This window comes from Bubalus bubalis, chromosome 6 (assembly GCF_019923935.1).
Source record: "Bubalus bubalis isolate 160015118507 breed Murrah chromosome 6, NDDB_SH_1, whole genome shotgun sequence".
NCBI lineage: Eukaryota > Metazoa > Chordata > Mammalia > Artiodactyla > Bovidae > Bubalus > Bubalus bubalis.
In genome coordinates this window covers 119,714,005-119,732,932 of record NC_059162.1, presented here as the reverse complement: position 1 = coordinate 119,732,932, position 18,928 = coordinate 119,714,005, and the positions used below count along the sequence as shown (strand labels likewise).

The following is an 18,928-nucleotide window of genomic DNA, read 5'->3' as shown; positions in this document are numbered from 1 at the left end:
TTTAAAAGGGCTGACACAACGGAAACCCTTGGGCAAAATGTTTTTCACTTACAAAACACCAGCCACACGAGTGTCTTCCCTCTGCATCTGAGCCACAGACCGCCTCTCACCGCCTCACCCAGGCCTCATCCGGTGAGTGCTGGGCTGTGGGGCTGGGAGCCTCCACTGGCAAGCGCCCTCTGGCACAGGTGCCTGGGTATGCCCAGGTGTCCATGGTACCCTGGGGCCCACAGGTGAGGCTGCACCCTGGGCACTTGGCACTCTGCCTTCTCAGAGTGCTGGCTGATGGGCGAGCCCAGTCTGGGCCTGTGGTGTGGCCAGGAGAAAGGGCCATGCCCCTAAGCTGTCCCCAGAGGGACACGGCCCCGATGGTTAGAGCCGGAGGAGAGGCAGAGTGGGGGTCTGGGTGTGTGGAAGGAACGCAGCCTCTTGGCGCTGCCCAGCGGGGAGGTGCCCTGTGAGCATGCGTGCCGGGGGGATGGCATGCTCGCCAAGTGCAGGTAGCGGCCACCTACTGGTGATGCTCCAGCTAGAGCCTGCCCCACGGCTGCCCTCTTGCCTCCTGCCGTCTGCCCCACACACACCTCTAGGGGAGGGGGGTGTCTCTGCAGGGAGCACCCAGCATCCGGGCGGCTGCAGTGCCCAGGCCCGGCCCCGTCCCCCTGCATGTCGTGTTGGGCCCCCTGGCAGGTGGGGTGCTCAGCCATTTCCTCGCTGTGGGCAGCCCCCTCCTCACCTACCGTCCTCAGGCCCCTGAGGGTGGTCAGCCCTGTAGTCTGCTCCTGCTGACTTGCTCTCCATGTCCTTGTCACTGCCACGTTCGGGGAGCTGGAGGGCCAGGCTGGTCGGTGTGGGGACCGCGTCCGTGTTCTCCAGCTGCACCAGAGCTGTGGGCTCTAGGAGAAATCAGGACGCCACAGTGCTGACCATGAAGCCGCTGCCTGGTGGCCAGGCCCGTCCTGGGTCCACCTTCCTTCCGGAAAGGGGCTTCTCTCTCTCAGGGCATGGGGACGTCCGCAGGGCCTGGTGTGGCAGGGTCCGAGTGGGTCTTGCCACCACCTTGGGTAGCATCAGCTTTTCTCCAGGCAGAGCCCAGCCCGTCCTGCCTGTCCTCAGCACGCATGCTGGGTGAAGGTTACTCGTGGCCCGAGAGAGCTGAGCGTGCTGCCTCACGCTGAGCCGCTGGCTGAGGCACCGTCTCCCCCTCAAGTCGCGTCCTGCTCCCCTCTCCCTGCACCTCCCCCTCCCTAGGGGCCACAGCGCCTCCTCCCCGTCTTCTCTGCCCGGAGCCAGGCCGTGCGCTCAGACCTTCTAGAGCCTGTGAGGCTGCTGCGCCAGTCGAAGGGCCCTGTGCTCCCGCAGCGCCACTTGGTGGGGGTGCCCTCACATGGACGCGCTCCTAACAGGTTTCTTGCCACCTCTGGTGCCTGCGGGCAGCCTGTCCCTTCACGCAGGCCCTGCAGTCCTGGGCTTCTGCCCCTTTGGGTCCCTGCTGGGGACACTTTGGGCACTGGGGGTGGTCTCAAAGCCCAGGATTTAGGGGCCTCGTCCCTTGTCCAGCTGGGGACAGGAGGCCACCCGGGTCAGCCTGGCCACTCACGTGATCTCACAGTGACCCGCTTGCTGGGTGAGCCGCTGAACCTGGCCCTCACTCGTCCTCTGCCGTCCACAAGCTCTGAGAACCTGCGAGAGTCAGCACGGGTCAGCAGGGGCTCTGGGCTGGGGTCTCGGGGGCAGCAGCTGAGGCAGGCACCTGGGGGCCTGGGTCGGCGTCGCAGGGACACTGGGGTCGCTGAGCAGGCGCAGCTCGGGCAGGCGTGCGGGGGCAGGGCGGGTTCTCAGCGCCCTCTGGGGGAGGCCATCACGATGCCATCGTCCGTTGGTGCTGTCCCTCGGGGCTGCGGGTGGCAGAGGAGGGGGTGGCCATGTGGGCTGGTCTGGGGCTCCCCTGTGCCTGGCTGAAGACGGGGGTGCCCCGCCTCTGCCTACAGAGGAGCTGTGGTTGCTGCCTGGGTTTTGTCCAGGCGCTGGTTCCAGCCCTCGCCCTGGCCTAGGCTCTCCACCTGCGGGTGAGGCAAGGTCCTGGGGACCTGCCAGACTCAGCTGGGCTGAGGCCCACAGCCCGCACACCCCGAGAGAGGGGGGGCAGGTCCTCTGTGGGTGGGTGCCGCCTGCCCCTACCCCGGGCTGGTGCCCTTCTCACCTGCACGCCCTTCCTCACCAGCTCACAGAGGGCCCCACCTCCCCTGTCCGCCTGGCAGGTGGGTCTGGGGCTGAGCTGGTCTCAGTGTCTCAGGGCAAGTGTGCTTCGTGCCCCGAGGGCAGGCTGGTGGGTCGGGAGACGAGGGAGCCCAGCCTGCTGCCCACCTCCCTGCAGCACCTCACCAGACACACTGTTTTGTGAGCTGGAACAGGTAAGGGGGTTGTGCAGGCCCCCGTGGGGCGGGCGGGCCCGAGAGCAGACCCGCATCCTCAATGTGGCCCTGGGCCTCTCTCCCTGGCTGCTCCTGCCTCCATCCGTCCACGTGCACTCCCTTCCTCCCTGTCCCAGCCCCCGCCCCGGCTGTCTTGCCCTCTTCCCTGGGGAGCTGTCCAGCAGTTCTTCGTGGGTCAGGCCTGGCCGCCAGGCCTCTACCCAGGCCCGCCTCCACGCTGCTAGCCTCGTGGGTCTTGCCACTGCCTCATCTGGGCAACTGTTTTCAGGCGAGGCCTGTATTTACTGCTCACCGTCCGGGGCCCACTGGGGCGGGCAGCATGAGGGGAGGCACAAGACGCTTATGCCGCAGGACCGCCCCCCGCGCTCGCATGCCAGCCCTGTTCCCGGGCTGCCGGGCCGGGGGAGGCTCCTAGGCGGGCGCACTCACAGGTGATGATGTACAGGTGGGCGGGCTCGCTGTGCAGCTGGCCACCCCCGGTGCTCTGCACAGCCGTCACCGAGAGCTGGTACCGCCGCCCGGGCGCCAGGTCCCGCACCGTGTAGGACACCAGCCTCCCATTGGGGACGTAGCGGCTCTTGGTGCTCTGGCTGGTGGTCACGTTGATGACGTAGGCCTCCAGAGAGGCGCCCGGAGTGGGGGCATCCCAGACCACATGGGCAGAGGTGGCCGTGACTCGGGTGGCGGTCAGGTTGGCTGGCGGCAGAGGCCCTGGATGAGCATGGAGCAGGGGAGGGGAGTGAAGGGGGCTGGTGGGGTCTTCTGCCCAGGACACACTCTAAAGATCTGACGCAGAGCGCTGAAGCCTCGCTGGAAGCCAGACCGCGTTGTCACAGACCTCACTGTGTCCGTGAGGATGGGTGGAGGGGCGTTGGCAGCTGCTCAGGGCCGGCAACAGCAGGCACCCCGTGAGGCTCCCCCCTCCAAGCTCAGTCCATCAGGTTGCCCTCCCGCATGGCATTTTCCATCCCCCTGGGCTTGGCCACGCATATCTTCTCCTGGAATGTGGGCTAGATGGGCAGAGGGTGGGCCAGGGACCCCACACCCAGGGTCAGAGTGAGGACTTGAGCCTTGCTGTCTGCCTGTCCCACCAGGCGAGGCTCTGCCCTCCCCACCCCTGCTCACTGCCCCTCCTGTGCCTGGACAGCCCGTGTGCTGGGTGGTGGGGGGCGGGGGGGCGGTGAGGGCCGGGTGTCCTCGCCCGGGTGGACAGCCTGCCCATCCTCACTGTCTTCTCCTCCTGCCCTTGTTCAGTGACCCTGCTCTGGCAGGGGCCGGGAGCACCCACAGTGAGGGTGGCCTAGGGAGGTCATCGCGGCAGGGGCCCTGCCCAGCCCCCTGCAGTCACCTTCCCAGGCACCTCTGGGCATATGTGCATGAGCCCAGGGCAGCTTTCCGGGGCTGCGGCCACTCAGAGAGCGAGGGCAGGGCTAGGGGCGCTTCCGGAAGGGAGCTGAGCCCTCACCCCTCTACTCACGGGTCCACACATGCACCGGGGCCGAGGCCAGGCTCTCCGTGGGGTGCTCCTGCCCCCCGAGCCCGCTGAGGGCCGTCACCCAGATGGCGTATCTCCTTCCTGGCAGCAAGGCCCTGTGGGGAATGGAGGCCAGGGAGAGGAACAGGATGGCTCTGCTCTCAGACCACCACTCCACCGGTGTGACCCGGGCGGGGGGCGTCCTGGGGCCGGTGTGACATAGGCGCGTCCCGGGGCTGGTGTGACACGGGTGGGGGGTGTCCTGGGGCTGGTGGGGGTCGTCGCCTGGCTGGTGTGACCCAGGCGGGGGTCGTCCTGGGGCTGGTGGGGGTCGTCCCCTGGCCGGTGTGACACCAGCGGGGGGCGTCCCGGGGCTGGTGGGGGTCGTCCCCTGGCCAGTGTGACCTGGGTGGGAGTCGTCCCAGGGCTGGTGGCCAGGCAGCCCCCACAGAGGCCAGACTGGGGCCTGAGAGCTGGGTGCCCCTGGGGTAGGGGGCTCCTCCCTGGTCTGTCTAGCGATGGACAGGACACAGGTCCGGGTGGCTGCGGTGTGGCCGGAAGCTGGTGCTCAGACAGCAGAGGCCAGCATAGGGCGACTGAAGGAAAAGGGCTAACAGGCCGGCCCGCCCGCCCCCGCGGGAGGGTTGCCCATGAGGCTGGCCCTGGGACGGAACTTCGGAGGGTCCCCAGTGCCCTCGGGGAGGAGAGGGTTTCCCTGCCCCTAAATGTCTGCACAGTGAGGCTCCTGCCAGCTGAGCATCCCTTCCTCGGGTTCTGGAACCTTCTCCAGGCTCAGGTGCCTGTGACTCTGTGCGGTAAAAGCCCTGGATGATACATGTCTACGTGGCTCCCCAGGAAAGTACCTGCTGGCTGGTGGCGGGGATGGGGTGTGTTGGGGATGTTGGGGGGGGAGCTTGTCTTATGTGGGGAGGGGCTGTGGAAGCTCACACATGGTCTGTGACTTGTCCCCGCCAGCCTCTTCCTTTCATTGATGTCGCTTTGTATCCTTTCTCTGTCCTGAATCTCTGCTGAGTCTTGGGGAACCCCCTCGGAAATGTGGGGATGGCCTTGGGGACCCCAACACAGGAGTGCCCACCTGGGACCCCATTTGTTTCTCCGTCCCCCTGTTCCTGGGGAGTGGGCAGAAGGAGCCACAGCCACACTTCACAGACAAGGGATGGGGCGTGGTCTCCAGCACAGATGGCCATCTGGCTGGACAGAAGAGCACAGAAGACATGGTGGAGAGGAGACTACACGGGAAATGTGCTGGTGTGGGCGGCGTGGTGGCCTGCCTGTCCCGCTTTCCAGAGCCCCTCTCCCAGCCACAGCCCATGGCTGCTCTAGGCTGGACGCTGCAGAGCTGTCCCTGAGCCCACCTCCACAGCTGCGGTCAGAGGCTCAGGAACTTGGTGGGGACGTCACAGCTGCCGCCTTCCCTCCTCACCCCGCCCTCCAGCACTGCCCACCCTCCCTGCCTGGCTCAGAAGGTGGCTCACGGGTCCCTCGTGGGCCGCCGTCTGGGAGCGTCTCTGAGCTGCGGGCCTAGGCCGGGGGTCTGAGGCTTCCCTGTGATGCTGCTGAAATGCTTATTTCAGTCATCAGTCATTTTGAATGACTGATGTTCATTTGAATTTTATTTTGTAGTTTTGTTGGTATATAATACATAATATCCATAAGAAATTCCAGTTCAGCTCAGTTCAACTGCTCAAGTTTTGTCCGACTGCGATCCCATGGACCCCATGCAGCACGCCAGGCTGCCCTGTCCTTCACCAGTTTAAGGTTTGAACATACTTGAACAAAGTAAAAATGTCAGGCAGCCCAGGGCTGCCTGCCTTCTCCCTTTCCAAGGAGTCTGGTGACTCGGGCTGGAGGGGCTTGGCTGGCCTCCGGTGGCCTCTCTGTTCTGTCTGCAGGGGGTGCCATCCACAGAGTGAGAGTGTCCCTGCTCTCTCGGGCACGTGGCGCCCGTGGGAGGCAAGGCAGCGGTGAGGCCCGGGGCTGATCACACGGCCCTGCTCCTCTAGGGCTGGTGGGGAGAGGGTGGCAGGAGCCCGGTGGGGTGGGGGGAGAGGGCGCCCTTGCTCTTACCTGAACGTGAACCTGTCCACACTCCTGTCCACCTCAGTGGACTGCTCCTCCTGGGCCTCAGGGCGGCGGATGGACAGGCGGACGCTGCTGACGGTGGCGTGGCGGATCCTGTGCAGAGCCCACCGCACTGAAATGGCGCTGGCTGTCACGTTGGCAACCTCAAGGCCCTCGATGGGGCGGGGTCCTGGGGACAGCGGGCGAGCAGCCTGTGTGGCCCCTCCTCACCCCTGGAGGGTGGGGCCAGGGCTGGAGACGGGGCTCAGGAAGGGCCCTGGGGACCTGTACAGACTGGCCTCGAGATGCCCGTGCAGCCTGGGCTTGCTGAAGCCGCCCCTCAGTCCAGCGGGGACCGGGGGCGGGTGGACATGCCCTGGACCACTGGCTCAGGGCGGGGGCGTTGCAGAGGGGCTGCTGTAGGCACTGCCCGGCGTGGTCTTGGCCTGCCAGGGGGCAGGGTGGGACCTTCCTGGCTCCCTGGCTGGCTGCTGGCTCTGGCAGTGACTCTGCACCACCTGGGGCTCCTGGGGCCTGCCAGGGAGAAGCCAGGAGAGGCCGCACTGACGCCAGGGGATGGCACGAACCCCAGGCCGAGGGGGTGAGGGGGTGCCCCGCTCCCAGAATGCCGAGCCCTGGTCTGCAGCAAGTGGTGCCTCACCCCTACCCCGATGGCACGGGGGAGGCTGTCTTCCTTCCAGAGCCCACCTCGAGCAGCCTCAAAGTGCTTCTTGCTAAAGCCGAGCTCAGGATGGCCCTGCCCGCCCCCAGCCCCCGAGGCTCTTCTGTCACATGCTGCAGCCACCCTCCTGGCCCCGTGTGCTGTCCCTCCCCAGGACACCCCGCCCCAAGGCCTCGTCCCTCCTCACACTTGGCCGTCAGCGTCCTGGCCGTCGGCATCCGCGGGGGATGCCTGCCGCATTCCTTCCGAGGGACCCGAGAAGGGGCTCCCCTCTGTCCTCCAGGACCCTCGTCTTCCTGCTCACCTGGCCGGCAGGCCATACCTGCCTTGCTTGCCCTGCTCCCGTGACTGGCCATGCCCACCTGTGCTCACCTGCCCACCCATGCTCACTTGTCCATATGTGCCCACCTGTGTACACACCAGCCTGTTCCCACTTGTGCCCACCTGCCCCGCCCTGCTAGCCACCCTCAAGGGGCTCCCAACATGCCCAGCGGTCATGCCACTGCCCAGCTCTCATTGCATCCTCCAGCCTCCCCTCCCCATCTCTTGCCTCCCAGGGCCAGCCCCCACCAACCCACATCATGGAAGTAGTCCGGGGTTCCCTCTCCCACACAGCCCCAGGAGCAGACGAACCAGCCGAGCCCAGCTGCTCCGCACAACTCCCTTCAGGGCAGCATGCCCAAACGGCCTCCCTGCTGCCCCACGGCTGGCTCTACTCCAGCCCGCAGGGAGACTCTGTCCTCACCCTACAGCAGTCCCAGCCCCTTCTCAGGGGCCCCCCTGCAGTCCCCAGCCCCCTCCCTCCCCCGTCACTGTCCCTCTCCTCCAGAGGAGGGGCCCTCTCGACTGGCTCGGGCACCCTGCTGGGGGCACGCTAGGGCAGGGCCCTCGGGGCGGGCAGCCCGAGCCACTCACGCGTGCGGGCAAGCAGCACCACGGGCCTGCTGATGTCGTTCTTGTTGTTGGCGTTGCGCTTGACCGAGAAGACGGAGACGTTGTAGGCCCTGCCGGGCGCCAGGGCCCGGACCTGGTGCGCGGAGCGGCCCCGGTCCACGAAGTCTGTGCGGCGGTAGGAGCCGTCCGAGGACACGTAGGTGACAGCATAGCCGTCCAGCAGCTGCCTGGCGGCTGGGCCTTCGGGGGGGCGCCAGGAGATGGAGACCCCACTCTCTTCCACTTGCTCCACCTTGAGGGCCGTTGGTGGGAAGAGCTCTTCAGGGTTTCGGTCAAGAACAAGGGAAGGGGGGTGTCAGCTGTCGGCCGGGCAAGTCCTGGCCCCCAGGCGGGCGTCTGGCCCTTGGGCCTGGGCACCGCTCGGCTCTCTGTGCTGCCCCGCAGGGTGGCTGCAGCCCTCCGGCGGGACGGGAGCCCCACGCCGGCGCCCTCGCCGCCTCACCTTTGGCACAGTCCTTGCCGGTGTAGCCCACTTTACAGGTGCAGCTGTGGGACCCGTTGCTGGCCAGGCAGTAGCCGCGGCCTCCACAGGGGCTGGAGAAGCAGGGGTCACTCACTGTGGGGGGAGGCAGCAGTGAGTGCACGTCTGGCCGGGCGCCTTCCCCGGGCCCTCGATGCTGGCCCTGGGCTGGTCCCATGTTGGTGTGTTTGTGGGATGCAGGTGGGCAGTCCCAGGTCGCTCTTAGGGGAGCAGATATGGGGGACACTCTCTGGGGGAGGGGCAGGGCTTGTCAGGGGCCCCACAGAGAGGCCGGGCCGGCCCACCCCCAGCCAAGCCAAGGTGACCACTCCTGGGCGGCAGCTGAGAACACCGGCCCTTCCACAGCCTATGTCTGCTAGGGCTGGGGCGCAGCCCTGGGCTTCCAAGCCAGGGCCCACAGGGCCCCCCGCCCCGGTGAGGTACTCTGGCCACAAACTGTCCACACCACACACATCGCTGGGCCAGCTCCTGTGCCCTGCGGTGGGGCTTGAGCCCAGGACCTGTCCACCCTGCACATCTGAGTGGTGCCGGTCAGGCCCAGCTTAGGGGACACTTGGGCACACTCAAACAGCACAGATCAGGCCACCCGCCCTGGGGAGATGTGCAGCAGGGAGACACGGTGCCGGGGTGGCAGGCGGCGGGGTGGGGGCTGCTGCAGGCCATGGCCAGGGGAGGCCTTGTCCCCTGCCCGGTCCCCGAGGGGCCCAAACAGGCTCACGAGTGAGGGGCTCTCGCCATGAGGAGCGGGGAGCGCCAGGCCCCTGGGGCGGCCGTGAGCTTGGCCCTTCCGGGGGCGGCACGGCCTGTAGCTGGACATGGAGCGGGTGGATGGGGGTGCAGGGGGCGGGGAGTGGCGAGCCCCACCTGTCTCGCAGTGATAGCCGAAGAAGCCCTCTGGGCAGACACACAGGTAGGCCCCGCCGCCGTTCTCGCAGCGGCCTCCGTGCTGGCAGGGGCTGGAGTTGCAGGCATCCACCTCTGGAGAACACCCAGAGAGTCGGCCAGGGCAGCAAGGGGGTGTCTGGGGGAGGGAGGAGAGGACAGCGGGAGGAAGGGAAGGGACGGCGGGGCGAGGTTGCTGGAGGCGGAGGCGGGCAGGGGCCTGGCCCTCCCCTCGTCCTCCCTGCTGGGGTCCCTCCGCCCCCCACACAAGCCTGTCCCCGGGCACCGTCCCCACCCCCTGCTCTGAGCAGCCCAGCGTCTGTGCTTGTTGGAAACAGGTTTTCCCAGGTGTCCAGGGTATCATGAGTGTGGGTGAGGGCTTGGCACGTGGGGACCCCGAGAGCAGCCCCTACCTGTCTCGCAGTGGACTCCAATGAAACCAGGGGGGCACTGGCAGACAAAGGCCCCCGGGAGGTCCCTGCAGGTGCCTCCGTTTCTGCAGGGCTGTGCCTGGCACTTGTCTGTCTCTGAGAAGAGGGACACGGACATGAGGCTGCATGGCCGCCGCCCCGGGGCCTCCTGTGCCCCAGACTTCAGCCTCCCCTGCCCTCACTCTGCCCACAGAGCCTGTCGGGCCCCTGCTGCCTTCACTGCCCAGGTTCTCCGGCCGCTTGGCCTGCACAGGAGTGAGGGAGCAGGCTTCATGGAGCCTCCCCCCTACTCTGGCTCAGACGCAGGGCTGGGATCTGCCCCCTGCACCCCACCTTCTATGCCCCTGGGTCCTCACCCCCACCTTCCCCCGCCCTCCACCAGCAGGGTCTGCGGGAGGCAGGGAGGAGGGTCATGGTTAGCTGTTGTCAGCTGCACTCTCAGTGCTTCCGGGGGACTAGAGGCAAGCATATCTATAAACTGCCGTCCCTGTGGACATCAGAGCCAGCAGGGGCCCAAGAGAGCAGGCAGCACCCAGCCAGACCCCAGCACAGGGAGAGGAGTGGCTGGGCAAGGGGACCGTGCTGGGGCGCTGGAGCTCAGCGGGAGCGGCTGGCCCACGGAAGGCTGGGACCGTCTTACCCCGCTCACAGTGGGTGCCTTCATGCCCTGGGCTGCAGACGCACAGGTACCCGGCGACGCGGTCCTGGCAGGAACCCCCGTGCAGGCACGGCTGGGATCGGCACTCGTCGATTTCTGAGCGAGGAAAGCCCGGGTTGCTGCTGTTAGCAGGGACGACTTGAAGCCGGACTAAGAGGGACGCACGTGAGCTGTGACAAGAGGCTCTGGACAGAAGTCTACCACATCCCAGGTGCCGGGAGAGGCCAGCACCCAAGGGGGGCCCTGGAGGGGAAGACACGCACCTCTGGGAAGGGGCTGGGGCTGCTCCCGAGGACCGCACCGCGCCGTTGGGTAACAGGCGTGTATGAGACCAAGACGCTTGGGGGCTGGCCCTTCATTGTGAAATATTCACGGTGGAGTTTTTAAAAGCTAGGGGTTTTGCTCCCGAAGTAACAACGTTCAGCTTAAAACAGTTTACTCTTAATGCTTAACGTGTGAGTAAGTAAGTAAGTGCCACTGACGGAATGACCCCAGGGCTGGCGCCTGACCAGGGCTAAGCGTGCTGGCTCATCTGCCCGCACGCACATCCCACTTGTTGTGACTGGAATTTCCACGGTTATCCCCTCTGTGCCTCCTTAGTTTTTAAATTTGTACCAATATGCTGGGCAGTTTTGCTATTATGAACTTTATTTATAGGACATTGTGGTTAATGTACTCTTCTACTGAACGTTATATTAATAAGATGTTTCTATGTTGTGGGTGGTTCTCTTCGTTGCTGTGTAATATTCCTCAGGGTGATTATACCATACTTTCTCTCTCTTGTTTGGTAGGCTTTGGGGTTGGGTTTAGATTTCTTGCTGTTGAAACAAACAAAGCTTCTGTGTCTTTCACATATCCTGGTGTAGAGTTTTCCCTCGATTTACAATTATCAAGCCGTACAATTGCTAGGACACAGTTTATATGAAGGGGGTCAGCTTGACAAATGACTAAATTGCCTTCAGAGTGCTTGTACCAGTTTACACGTCCTCCAGCAATTTAGAACAAATCCTGTTTATCCATATTCTCACCAATTTATGGGCTTTTTAGACTTCAGAAGTTTTGCCAACTGAATGTATCTCATTGTACTGTTGATTAGCATTTTGCACATCACTGACAAAGGGAATGTTGTTTTCTACTGTGAAACTCCTACTCATGTGTCTTACCTATTGGGTTGATTATATACGTATATATGTGTGTATACATATACACTATACATAACATATATATGTATATACATATATGTGTAGATAACATACATACATAAGTGAAAGTCACTTAGTCATGTCTGACTCTTTGTGACACCGTGGACTCTACAGTCCATGGAATTCTCCAGGCCAGAATACTGGATTGGGTAGCCTTTCCCTTCTCAAGGGGATCTTCCCAACCCAGGGATCGAACCCAGGTCTCCCGTATTGAAGACAGATTCTTTACCATATGAGCCACAAGGGAAGCCCAACTTTCTTAAGGCCAAGGAATTTAAGTTCCTAATTTTTAACTAGTCAATTTGTCCATTTTTTCCTTTTATACTTAGTGGGTTTTGTGGAATCTTTCCCTGTCTTAAGGCCAAAAAGATAGTTAACCTACATTTCCTACACAAAACTACACAGTTAAAAAAAAAACAAACCTATTTAAGTCCTTAATACATCTAGAACTAATTGTTGGGGATGGTGAGAAGTGGAGAAACAATGTAATATTTTCTGAGTACCTAACCATTTTATTCCAGCTGTCATGAAGATTTTCTCTGTTTTCTTATAGAAGTTTATAGTTTTAACTTTTACACTTATGTCTGTAATTCATTTCACATATATAAAATTATCATTTTGATGCTATTGTACACAGCATTGTTTCATTTCATTTCCAAGTCTCCCCTGCTAGGATATGAAAATATAATTGTTTCTGTGTATTGACCCTGTATCCTGTAACCTGCTTGAATTCACTTATTAGTTCTGTTGCTTCTGTTGCAGAATTTCTTAGGATTTTCTGTGTGCACGATCGTGTCATCTTTACTTCTTGCCCAATAGACATGCTGTCTTCCTTTTCTCGCCTCTGCGTGGTCTAGGACCTCCAGGACACTGGCGGAAGGCCCTGGTGAACGGACACCTTTGCCTGTCTGCTGATAACGGCAGGGAGTCTTTCACCCGTAAGCACTTGGTTAGCTGTTGATCTTTTTCATGGATGCCCTTTGATCAGGTTAAAGAAATTTTCTTCTACTCTTAGTCTGTTAAGAATTTTAAAAATAATAGTTGAATTTTGTCAAATGACTTTTTCTGCATCTATTAAGACAATCATGTGGTTTTCTCCTTTATTTTCTACTATGGTGAATTAGATTTACTGATTTTCAAATGTTAAACTGTTCTTGACATAAATCCCTCTAGGTCAGGCTGTATTAGCCTTCTGATGTAATAGCGGGTTGGATCTTAGTAATGTCTTGTTAGGATTTTGTGCTTTGCACATGAAGAATGTTGGCCTGGAACTTCATTTGTGCAGTGTCTCTGGTTTTGGTATAAAGGCGATATTGGTCTCATAAGATGAGCTGAGGAGGATTCCTTCCTCCTACATTCTCTGAAAGCCATGTGGATGGTACTGTTATTCCTTCTGAAAGGTTTGACAGAACTCAGTGAAGCGTCTGGTCCTGCCATTTCCTTTGCAGGGAGGTTTAGCCACGAGGTAAATCTCCGTAGTAGACACGAGGCTCTTCATATTCTCTATTTATTCTTCATATTCTTCATATTCTCTATTTATTCTTCATATTCTCTATTTATTCTTCATATTCTCTATTTATTCTTCATATTCTGTTTATTCTTCATATTCTTCATATTATCTGTTTATTCTTCATATTCTTCATATTCTCTATTTATTCTTCATATTCTTCATATTCTCTGTTTATTCCAGCATCAGTTGTATGCTTAGCGTCTGTCTTCACTTGTTCTACATTGTGAGATATATTGGCCTGAAGTTGTTCCCAATATCTCCTTGCCCTTTAAATGCTCATATAGTCTTAAGTGATATCTCTTTTCATTTTGATATTGCTAATTTTTATTTTTTCCCTTGATCAGTCTAGCTAGAGGCTTATTATTTTTATTGATCCTTTCAAGGAATCAGTTTTTGGTTTCATCTGCACATGTCTTTTTTATAATTAATTATAAAAAATATGTCATTTAATCATTATTTATTGTTGATTCATAAAAATGCAATGGATTTTGTTATAATAACCTATATTCACCAAACATATTACATTTCCTATCATTTATATAGTTTTCTTTTGGTTGAAAGACAACCATATTGGCTATAAATACTAATATTTTTACTTCCTCCTTTAGCATTTTCATGACTTTACTTTCTTCTTCTTACTTTATTGCATAGGCTATTACTGACAATGTAATGTTGACTAGACTTAGTGATAATGGGCACCCTTATTTTGTTCTGAATTTTAAGGGGAATGTTTCTCCACTTAAGATAATGTCTATTCTAGGTTAGATGAGACCCATCATAAAACTGCCTCAGAAGCTAATTTCCTTCCTCCTGTTGGTAGCTAGGCTTGTCTGAGTCAGTTCAGCGGAAGAGCAGCTTTTCAATTCCAGATCCTCCTCCTGTATAATGAGGATCCAGGAACACTGGTCCACAGCTTCCTCTCCTTTTTGTTTTTGGCCTCACCATGCAGCAGGCAGAACTCCCTTGACCAGGGCCTGAACCTGTGCCCTCTGCAGTGGAAGCACGGAGCCTTAACCACGACGGCCAGGGCAGTCCCATAGCCCTCTTGACGTAACCTGTCCTCATTCCTCTGTAAATATGTGGCGTGTAACTGGTGAGGTTCAGTGTAATTCTGTGTTCAGCCTAGCTTATGCCTGGTCTAAGCACATCTCCCTGTGGGCTAAGGAACACCTGGGGGGCTCTGTGGGCTCTGCTATTTCTCTTTTATAAGTTTTCCCTCCAATAAATCCTGTATTATACCACGTGGTACTAGAAAGGTGTGTGTGTATCATATTATTTTTATCTGGATAAGGAGTGCTTTTAAAGTTCTTACTTGGTAGGAATGTGTTACTTGAATAGGCATGAATTTCACCAAACGCTTATTACACATTCACTGAAACTCTTACATGGCTCTTCTCCTTTAGTTGGCTAGTGTAGCAAATTTTTCTAATATCAACTATTTTTACAACAACCCAACTTAAGGATGCTGTGTGTGCTCAGTCGTGTCTGACTCTGCGGCCCCAGGGACTGTTGCCCACCAGGCTCCTCTGTCCATGGAATTTTCCAGGAAAGAATACAGGGGTGGGTTGCCATTTCAAGCAAGAATACTGGGGTGGGTTGCCACTTCCTACTCTAGGGGATCTTCCTGACCCATGAATCAAACCCCATGTCTCCTGGGTCTCCTACATTGGCAGGCTGCTGCTTTACCCCTGGCATCACCTGGGAAGCCCCATTATGGTGTATATAGTCTTTATGGACCATCAGATTTCTGCATCTGTTTTCATGTTTAATGGAGCCATAACTTTGCTGTCCCCCTGTCCATGTCTGGTGCTGGTTTAAGGTTGTCCTGGCCTCGTGGAGTGGGTGGCACACACTCTTTCTGCCCCCCAGGAGGGCCTGTGTAGCACTGCAGTGGGCTGCTGCTTGGCAGTTTGGTGGGATTGATCCACGGACTTGTTTGGGCCTGGTGCTTCCTTGTGAGAAAACTTTGCGTCCTCAGCTCTCTAATGAGCTAAGAGGTACGATTTTATGGGCTCTCTGGAGCCTCCTTGATGTCACAGTGAGCGTGATGGTGTTTTCTAGCTGTCCACACCCTAACCGAATGGAGCGCTTCACTATCTTTAAAATGCCGTTTTATTACCTCACTCCTGACGTCTCTATAAGAAGTCTGGTGCCGATCTGATTCTTGTTCCCTTGTGGCTTCTTGTCCCTTTTTCTAAGGATCTTTTCCTCCTGATTTTGTTATATTTTATTATAATGTGTCTGATGTCTCCTCCTGTTTGACATTCTGCAGGCCCTTTCAATCTCTGCTCATTTTTCAGCTATTCTGGGAGTTTAGCTCCATAGTTATTGCAACATTCCAACCTATTTTAATTTTTGTCACTCTTGGGCTCCTGTTACCTCAATGTCAGCACTTACTCCCCCTCGGAGCCTACGTCTCCTTTCTAGTCTACGAGTATTTCCCTTCTTCTCTCTGGCGCAGCTCCTTGCACTGGCCTTTCAGCTCATTAGCTTTGTCTTGGTTCGCATTTACAAGTTGCGTCTGCTGCTTCTACTGTTACAGTTTTTCGAGCGTCTTATTTCTGCCTCTTTTGAACATCACCTGTGGATTGTATTTTTACGGCCAGCGTCATGTTTCCTTCTGCGTATTTGTCCTGCTTTTATATTCTTCCTCATCTTCTACGTCTCTGCTCCCAGGAGTGTATGTTGTCTGGGCTCTATCAGTGTCTCTGAGGTGCCACATTTCTCGAGCGTCCTGGTATCCTGGCTTGTGAGCTCACGTTCCTTGGCAGTGCCCACTCCTCCTCTGATGGCATGTTGAGGAGAAGCAACACTGGGCCCGGGGTGGCCTCCTAGACAGTGACCACTAGCCCTGGGGGGCTTGGAAGGACAGGCGTAAAGGAGCAGGCTCGAGGCCAGGTGACCGCACCTGTGTTCTGACGCTCCACCTGAGAGGGCCGCCCAGGCCCGACGCCTTGCAGGGCATCTGGGAGGGGGCGGTGTGCTCTGCGCCTCCCTTCTCTGGATGCTGTCCTGTCCCTAAGCTACTCTGCTGAAAGCTCTTTGTCTTCTGAGACCGTGTTACCATTACACAGATGGTCTGAACAGTTTGGAATGTTCCGTCTCGCCTAACACACCGCTGGCGGTGCTGTCTGCAGCGCTCTGTCTCCAGGGGCCTGGCTCAAGGGGGGCCTTGCCTGCAGGGCAACACCCCTTAAATGCCTGTGGCGGCTCCTGGGTGCCTTGTTCAAATGCAGGGTCTGATCCTGCAGGCCTGGGTGGGCCTGGGAGCAGGAATGGCACCTAAGCCCTGATCTGCCTCTGCAGGGCTCTGCCTTTCGGCTGCCTCTTGGCCTCAGCGGCTTCCTCTGCAGAGTGGGCTTGTGGGTGTTAGACCTCATGCTCTGGGGTGCTCTGAGGACCGGAAGCCCTTAAAGAAGGGTCCGGAGTGGAGGGGACCGGTCGTCACCACCATCAGCACCAGGTCTTGGCCTCACTTGGCACAGAGGAGACACAGCCCAGGGTCAGAGCTGTGGCTCGTGCTTTCCTGCTCAGCCCAGGGGAGCTGGGCGTGGCCCAGGGGAGCAGGGTGTGGCCCAGGGGAGCGGGGCAGGGCCCAAGGGAGCGGGGTGTGGCTCTTCCCACCCCGCAGAGGGCCCCGGTCACCGTGGCACTGGGGGGGCTCGCTCCAGACGCCCTGTGGCTGGCACACCCGGACATGGCTGGAGGTGCTTGGGCTGTATCCTCGGTTACACAAGTACAGGGCCACCGAGCCCAGTCGGGTGCCGTTGAATCGCAGGGTGGCGTGCTGCACCTCGCCGGGGGGGCCGCAGTCTACCTCTGCAAGGACACAGCAGCCCTGTACTGTGCTGCTGGCCCCTGCCTGGCCTCCCGCTGCTCTGACCCGGGCCCCTTGCTCCCCGTGCAGCCTGTCCCAGGGTGATAGAACTGGCCCCCAGAGCAGGCTGCTCAGAGGTTTCCTCTTCCCCTCCCTCCCCAGTCCCCTGCTGGGCCCCGACCTGGCCCGCTCACCCGCCTGGCACCGGCGTCCTGTGTACCCTGCTTGGCAGTGGCAGGAGAAGTCTGTGCCCAGGTCCTCGCAGGTGCCCCCATTCATGCACGGGCTCCGGAAGCAGGGCGAGGGGGCTGCAATGGCGTGGGGACCCCATCGGCCATCACTGTCCCCCCTGAGGCCTCTGGGCGGCAGGGGCATCCTGCCTCTCGCACCAGCTCTGCCTCCAGGCCGCGGGACTATGGGAAGCTCCCCCTTACCTATCTCACAGTGCCGCCCCGAGAAGCCCGGGGGGCAGTCACACTTGTATTTGCCGATGTAGTGGAAGCAGGTGCCGCCGTTGTGACAGGGACCCGAGGCGCACGAGTCTGGCTTCCCTGGAAGCAGAGGCATCCATCGGGCAGGGCCAGGGGGCGCGTGCACCCCTACCTCTGGTCCCTCCCCTCGTCCCTCCACACCCTCATCAGGGGCGGTAGGGGGCTTGTGGGGTGCTCCTGACAAGCAGACGCAGCGGGCAGGGCAGGGGTCCCAGGCCAGCCCCTCCCCGCCCTCCCCAGGCCGGCTCGCCCGCTGGGCCCGCACCGATCTCGCAGTGCCTGCCAGTGAAGCGGTAGGGGCAGTCGCAGTGGTACTCGCCGCCCGCCTCCTTACACGTGCCTCCGTTCCTGCAGGGCCCGGAGCTGCACAGGCGCGGCCGGGCTGCCAGGGACAGACAGACAGACAGGCTGGTTAGCGGGGTCCAGCCTCCTGGCCCAGAGTGCCCGCCGGCCAGGGCTGCTGGTCAGCAGAGCCCCTGAGGCTGCTGCCCAGGGCTGAGCCCACCAGGTGCTCCCCACTCAGCCCGGGGGCCCTGTGCCCGCCGCCCCACCCCTGCGCCCGCCGCCCCCACCCCCCTGTGCCCGCTGCCACCCTGCCCTGCCTGGGCTGTGCTGGGGAAGCACTGGAGAGCTGCCCACTGCTGCCCTCCTGCTGAGTGGGGAGCCGTGGCACTCCCACTCAGATCTGCGTGTTTCTGTGCCTGCACTAGAGGCCTTCCCTGGCCCGCGGGGCCCGTCACCCTCTTGCACTGGGGGCCTTCCCTGGCCCATGGGGGCCATCACCCTCTTGCACTGGGGCCCGTCACCTTCTTGCACTGGGGGCCTTCCCTGGCCTGCAGGGGCCGTCACCCTCTTGCACTGGGGGCCTTCCCTGGCCCATGGGGGCCATCACCCTCTTGCACTGGGGCCCGTCACCTTCTTGCACTGGGGGCCTTCCCTGGCCTGTGGGGACCCGTCACCCTCTTGCACTGGGGCCTTTCCTGGCCCGCAGGGCCCGTCACCCTCTTGCACTGAGGCCCATCACCCTCGCACTGGGAGCCTTCCGTGGCCCGCGGGGCCCGTCACCCTCTTGCACTGGGGGCCTTCCCTGGCCTGTGGGGGCCCGTCACCCTCTTGCACTGGGGGCCTTCCCTGGCCTGTGGGGGCCCGTCACCCTCTTGCACTGGGGGCCTTTCCTGGCCCACAGGGGCCGTCACCCTCTTGCACTGGGGGCCTTTCCTGGCCCACAGGGGCCGTCACCCTCTTGCACTGGGGGCCTTTCCTGGCCCGCGGGGGCCGTCACCCTCTTGCACTGGGGCCTTTCCTGGTCCGCAGGGCCCGTCACCCTCTTGCACTGGGGCCCATCACCCTCTTGCACTGGGGGTCTTCCCTGGCCCGCGGGGTGGATGTCGCACCTTCACAGCTCAGCCAGCAGTGTAGACCCTCAGCCTGCTTGATGTTCTTGGGGGGAATGTGAGGCAGGAGGGGCCTCCCCCCAACGCCCTGTGGGTCCTCACAGGACGCTTGTCCAGGTTCCGGCCACCACCCCCACCCCCCATGTCCCTCTGCCCCCTCTTGGGGACGCCTTGGCCAAGGGTGCAGGACCTCGTTGGCTCTGCACAGAATCAGCCTGCTCTTTGGAAAGCCCTCCCCCGCAGGGGTGTGGAGGCTGTGGGCTCTGTGGTTGGAGCCCCAGGGGCCCAGTCTCAGGGCCCTGTGGGAGCGGCAGAGGCAGGGGTTCAGGTTTCAGCCCTCTGGGCACATGAGGCAGCAGGAGGGCTGGACGGGGCCCAGGTGCCAAGCCCGGGAGGACAGACGTGGGCATAGGGGCCAGGCGGCCAGCACCCTGG

At 60.0% G+C, this 18,928-nt stretch overlaps 1 protein-coding gene across 15 annotated transcripts in view; it reads right to left on the bottom strand.

The window, feature by feature from the left end:
- SNED1 (sushi, nidogen and EGF like domains 1) overlaps positions 1-18,928 on the bottom strand; it is a 76,582-nt gene that overhangs the window by 14,718 nt on the left and 42,936 nt on the right. For 11 of the 15 annotated variants that reach the window (XM_025289308.3, XM_044945406.2, XM_025289307.3 and 8 more), the window contains exons 13-27: positions 17,365-17,481; positions 17,043-17,159; positions 16,803-16,916; positions 16,437-16,610; positions 10,062-10,175; positions 9,404-9,517; positions 8,973-9,086; positions 8,070-8,183; positions 7,589-7,885; positions 5,998-6,181; positions 3,913-4,025; positions 2,865-3,146; positions 1,754-1,898; positions 1,601-1,683; positions 741-896 (exon numbers count right to left, since the gene is read on the bottom strand). In XM_025289308.3, the coding sequence (XP_025145093.1) occupies positions 741-896; positions 1,601-1,683; positions 1,754-1,898; positions 2,865-3,146; positions 3,913-4,025; positions 5,998-6,181; positions 7,589-7,885; positions 8,070-8,183; positions 8,973-9,086; positions 9,404-9,517; positions 10,062-10,175; positions 16,437-16,610; positions 16,803-16,916; positions 17,043-17,159; positions 17,365-17,481 (2,238 nt within the window). Of the gene's footprint in view, positions 1-736; positions 897-1,600; positions 1,684-1,753; positions 1,899-2,864; positions 3,147-3,912; positions 4,026-5,997; positions 6,182-7,588; positions 7,886-8,069; positions 8,184-8,972; positions 9,087-9,403; positions 9,518-10,061; positions 10,176-16,436; positions 16,611-16,802; positions 16,917-17,042; positions 17,160-17,364; positions 17,482-18,928 lie in introns of all 15 variants that reach the window. The other 4 variants (XM_044945407.2, XR_003110341.3, XR_003110339.3 and 1 more) reach the window with 1 other exon arrangement.